The 5,216-nt window shown below is 30.5% G+C and overlaps 1 protein-coding gene across 1 annotated transcript; it reads right to left on the reverse strand.

Moving 5' to 3' along the window:
• Positions 1 to 609: 609 nt before the first annotated feature.
• Positions 610 to 4,681, reverse strand: UBP6 (ubiquitin-specific protease 6). Its single transcript, XM_078991366.1, has 18 exons — positions 4,508 to 4,681; positions 3,805 to 3,950; positions 3,682 to 3,717; positions 3,494 to 3,601; positions 3,287 to 3,387; positions 3,066 to 3,192; positions 2,858 to 2,917; positions 2,698 to 2,765; positions 2,525 to 2,575; positions 2,332 to 2,440; positions 2,167 to 2,255; positions 2,014 to 2,083; positions 1,831 to 1,911; positions 1,407 to 1,505; positions 1,261 to 1,309; positions 1,064 to 1,171; positions 899 to 973; positions 610 to 775 (listed from the first exon to the last, which is right to left on the reverse strand). Exons 1-18 carry the CDS (start codon positions 4,515 to 4,517, stop codon positions 720 to 722), a joined length of 1,443 nt encoding a protein of 480 aa, XP_078847492.1. The 5' UTR covers positions 4,518 to 4,681; the 3' UTR covers positions 610 to 719.
• Positions 4,682 to 5,216: the final 535 nt, after the last annotated feature.

Here is a 5,216-nt window from a genome sequence, read left to right on the forward strand (position 1 = left end):
TTTATTGAAATTAAATACATTTCATTTAGAAAAAATGATGCAAGCACCTTTATTTAAGTATTAAAAACATAAGATTAAAATACAATCAAAAACCCGAATGATTTAAAATGATATCATAAGGTTTCTGTTTTAATATATATTAAAGATGCATTAAAAAAAACCTGCAATAAAACAAATCTTCCAAACCTTCCAAATTAGTATATGAAATACCATCATTTGCATATGATAGTCATTTAAAGGTTGTAATTGTTGACTAAATCAAATCTAAGTCAAAATCTAACTCAACAAGATAGGTGACCTCAAAAAAATAAAGACCAAATCAAAAGCTTCTAAATATGATATCTAACAATCTATCTTTTTAAATCAGAATCAGATTTACCTTTTACCAGACCTAATAAAAAACATATCAACCAACCCTTTAGAAATTAAATATCCTAAAAGGTTTCCTATTAGCTGAGCCTAAACTTGCAATCCAAATCGGGTAACATGTCATAGTCACTCAAGATGTATAACTATTAAACTTGCAACACAAAAACAGTTGTTCAATCTACTAATATAATCTGTATAACTATTAATTATATCCATGGAATTCAAAGAACACCAAACAGATGAATCAAACCGCAAGTCTCTTGTGTATAATTTTCACTAAAAAACATCATCAATCAAACACGATATGATTATAATTTATAATTATAATAAATAACATTACATCTCAACTCTCAAATGTCAATGGTACGAGCCTTGTACATGCAAATGTAAGCCATATGCCAATCACCTATTATAACAACAAAAAAAAAAAAAAAAAAAAAAAAAAAAAAAAAAAACAATCAATCCAAGATTATAAACTGTACTGTATGTATCTCTATATCTAAAATATTTCAAATAATTAAATTATTACCTCCTCCAGAAAGTTTTGTTATATCTTCTTCCCTTTGTGGGATCGGATTATCATCATCAAACTGGATCCATTTCCCTATTATTATTATACCAATATCAATTATTTTTTCATATATTTTGGTAAAAAAAATAATAAAATGAAAATTGAATGAATGGACTGACTCACCATTCTCTTGTTTGACCCAAGCAACATAATGACCTGAATCTGCACTTCTGCCTTTATGAGTCAGCACAGCAACCAGATCATATACTCCCGTCAACTGCTTTTTCTTATCTGAATTATACATATCACATCATCATCATCATCATCATCATAATTATAAATAGATAAAGGAAACTTTATAATGATAAAAGAATGTTAACCTTCTCCAGAAGCAGCTTTAGATGATTCTCCACTTTCATTTGATGGTCTCTGTAGGAACAAAAACAAATGTTTATTTTTCTAAAAATATATTTTTTTGTTATGAGATTCAAGAGGAATTATATAAATTGTAACAAAAATTAAATACCTCTGCATCAGACATCTTAACATCATTGTCTGCTGAAGCAGGAGGGGTTTTTTCTTTGAGTTTCAAACCAGCCTTTCTACCATCTTCCTCTCTTAACATCTAAAATATTAAAATTTGAAATCCAAATATTAACAGATATCAGATATAATAAAGTATAAACATCATTTTTTTTTACTTTTTAGTTTTAACTTGCATACAATAAAAAAACAGCAACAAGTAACGATAAAACTCATTTATATAGAAACAAAAACGGAAAATTACAAAAAACTTACAACATACTTTCAGCATTAATTGATTTAGCCACTTAACTATTTTCTATAATTAGTGTAACCAATACATTTTTAGATCGTTTCCTTTATAAAATAAAATAAAAACATTTTGCCAGGTCACCCAATTAAAAAATAAAAAATAAAAAATTACAAACCTGACGAGGAGCTTCCAGCTTTTTGCGAAGTTCATCTGAACAAAGATCAAAAATATCCAACTCCAATGGATAATCCACTTTCTGAAAAATTTAAACAAATAGTCAACAAAATCTTGACTTTTAACTTTTAAGTGATAACATACAATAATAATTTGTTGGAGAAAAGGTAAGTTAGTTTATTACCCTCAAAATCTTTGCTTTCTGATTAGATTCCCTCTTCCAGAAAAATCGCACAAATTGAATAGTCAAATACCTTGCAAATAAGTCAACACAGGTTTAAAAATTAAACATATTAGATTTTTTAACAAGAATTTGAAATAATAATAGTGATCTTACTTTGGTAATCCATTAATGTGTGAATCCTTCAAGTAAACTGCACTTCGACCTAAAGAAGGAGAAGCCTTTTCAAGCTCAGATTTCAGCCCCTGAATAAGATAAGTCAATAATTAATTATGAATGATTTTATCAAATAAGTAGAATAATAAAAGTATAAAAACTTACATGTTTCAGCCCCTCATGCAAATGATTGACTTCGTGTGATATGTGGCATTTAAGAGAATAAATTGATTCTGTTTCTAAACTTTCTTCACCACTCTCAGCACAATGAACCCTACAAAGTCAACATAAAGTCAAACAAAATAAAATATTTGATATCATATACATTAATTAATACATGAAAAGGTTAAATGCATACCTGCTAACAAGGTCAATGCCAAAAAGTCCCTTCACTGTATCGATACTTTGACTGTACATTAAATTAAAACAATATAATGGTTAACAATTTGAAAAAAATAAATAAATAAATAACTCATGTCTTTATTGAATGTTTTCTATTTAAAAAGAAATCATGAACAAAAAAAAAAATACCTGGAACCTGGAGATCTAAGGGCTTGAGATAGAGTATACAAAATCTGTGTCCAGCATTCTTCAGCATCCTGAGTATCAAAAATTCAAAATTAAAAAGAATAAACAATTTGAGTAATGAAAATTAATATTATAAAAAAAGAATAAAAAAAGTCAAAGAAACCTGTTGCATGAAGGACCCATTATGCAGCTGACCAAATTGAGGATACTTTTTTCGCAATACCTGTGATCATAAATGACATACCATTATTAATAAAGTAATAAACATACCCTTTTGAGAAATATTTGGAAAAAAATAAACATAACACAGTAAAACACAATCATGTTGAGTGATAATCAATCAATGAAGCATCTTTAGGGGAAATGTATACCATCCAAAACTGCATTGGTGCAACTGGCTTGACATTTTTATCAAGCTCACTAAATAAATCTCGTGTTGCAACAGTCAAAAGATGAGAAGACTGATCTAAATCATTGCTTCTTCCAGATTGAGGATACCTGATTCATAACAAGTTTGCAAAAAGATTCATCAATTTCATCACAGAAAATAATTCCATTGACAATTAACTTGAAACAGAGAACAAGAACTAACTCAATCAAAGCAGATTTAAGCTCTGGAACCGAATGCAAACATTGCATGGTGGAATTCATGTAACAGGTATTTCCCAGATTGAATAATCCAGCAGAATGCCCCTACGATAATAGGAAAAGGGTAGGTTGGTTTTTCTACATGCATCAATTGTAAAATAACCTAAAATGAATTTTGCATGTGCAGATAAAAAAGGCAAGAGGTTTTTACCACAGCAACTGCTAGTTCTTCTTCCGGAAGGTCTTCCATGAAAACGGGCCCCTTCTCTGGAGCCTTTACAATCTCATCAGCAGTTCCCATCATCATTAACTTTTGACCCTATAAATAATAAAAGAATAATCACCACCAATTCCATAAGTGAAAGACAATTAACTGTTTTCAAACGAAAGGCTATTTACCTCTTTAACCCCTAATTTTGACCAATCAGAGTCATCCTGTTAACAAAAAAATTAGGGAGATCATATAAAGATCTCAGATATTAGATAGTCTAATATTCTATATTTGTAGAAATGCAGGATTACCTTTAATAATCCACCTTTCATCATTATCTTTTGCCTCTCAGGTGGTACTCCTGTGAGGTCATACAACTGACATTTAAACACATATGGAGGCTGGGTTGTATCTATCTCCACTGCTGGGTATAGCTCTTTTTGCCATTTCACACTCACTGTGATAACAACATATGAATGAAAGTGTCAAAAACATAACATCTTAAGAGAAACTTTAAACTGCAAAGTTGCCAAGTAAATGCATATATAATTGTGAAGTTGTGCCCAGCGTACTCTAGCAGCATATTTTTCTTTTCGAATGAAAGGCATATGAACTTACAATGTGTGCCAGCGTGAGTTATTGTTTATACATAACAAAACATAATTTTCTATCGAATAAACAAACATTAGCTAGTCAAGTAACTACGATGAAACTCGTTGATTGGTCTCCAGCAAACCACATAAGAAAACCAATATCAATCCATCAAAAACCAGAACTTACATAATCTTATTCACCAGATTGAGCCCTAGATAAGTAAATTGAAGTATAACAACGATTTAAATTAACTAGAACCCGTTCAAAGTCAATAATCGCAAGTCGATAACATATAAAACCAGATATTAACTACAATGGAATGTGTTTACTTTAAATAAATTACGAGTAATGATGTGCACAAACTGGTGTTGATTCGTGAATCAACGCATAAATCAATTGCAATTTCAATGATTATCAGACCTGTCGGCATAATTTGGAGGAGCTTCTGGTTGTTGGCGCGATCGAGCGGGAGAAAGAGAGAGGTTTGTGTTGTGGTGTTTGCTTGGAGGAAAGGGCAACGATAACCGAGAGACCAATGTAGAAAGGAGATTCGAGAGAGCGTCAATAAAAGAGTTCGGTGAGGGGAAATCTCGTCATGTGTAATTATGTATGTGAATGTGTGTAGTGTACCGCCGTATTTATCAATTGGGCCGATTTGAATGAGCCCATTTGGCCAATTTGGGTTATACTCATGTAAATCCTACTAAGTTTTATTTTTGTCTTTAATTAGTAAAGTTTTTTTTTTACTTATTTTAGGTTATTTAAGTAACTTAATTAAGTTTTAATAAGGTAATTTGCTAAATTTCTTGCTGTTGCCGTTAGAATGAGCTGGTGTAGATAATTATAGAATATGTTCTTTCCATGATAGTATTTCAACATGGATATTTAAATTTAAATGAGAAAGGTTGTTAGTTTTCCTTTATAATTAAGCATCGCAACGTACTGGTCACTCTCAAGATCAATTTTAGATAGGGTTTCTGCTCGTAGATTTCAATTAAGTGTAAGTGACATGAGTTGCACAAAGAACATTTCAATGATCTTAGGGTTTTCTCGATACTTTGAACTGTATGGCTAAAGAACAGGATGAAAGTATTTACTTGAAAGTTGATATGAACTTTAATGGTGTTTT

The sequence above is a fragment of the Lactuca saligna genome, chromosome 4 (genome assembly GCF_052625555.1).
Source record: "Lactuca saligna cultivar CGN05327 chromosome 4, ASM5262555v1, whole genome shotgun sequence".
Taxonomy (NCBI): domain Eukaryota; kingdom Viridiplantae; phylum Streptophyta; class Magnoliopsida; order Asterales; family Asteraceae; genus Lactuca; species Lactuca saligna.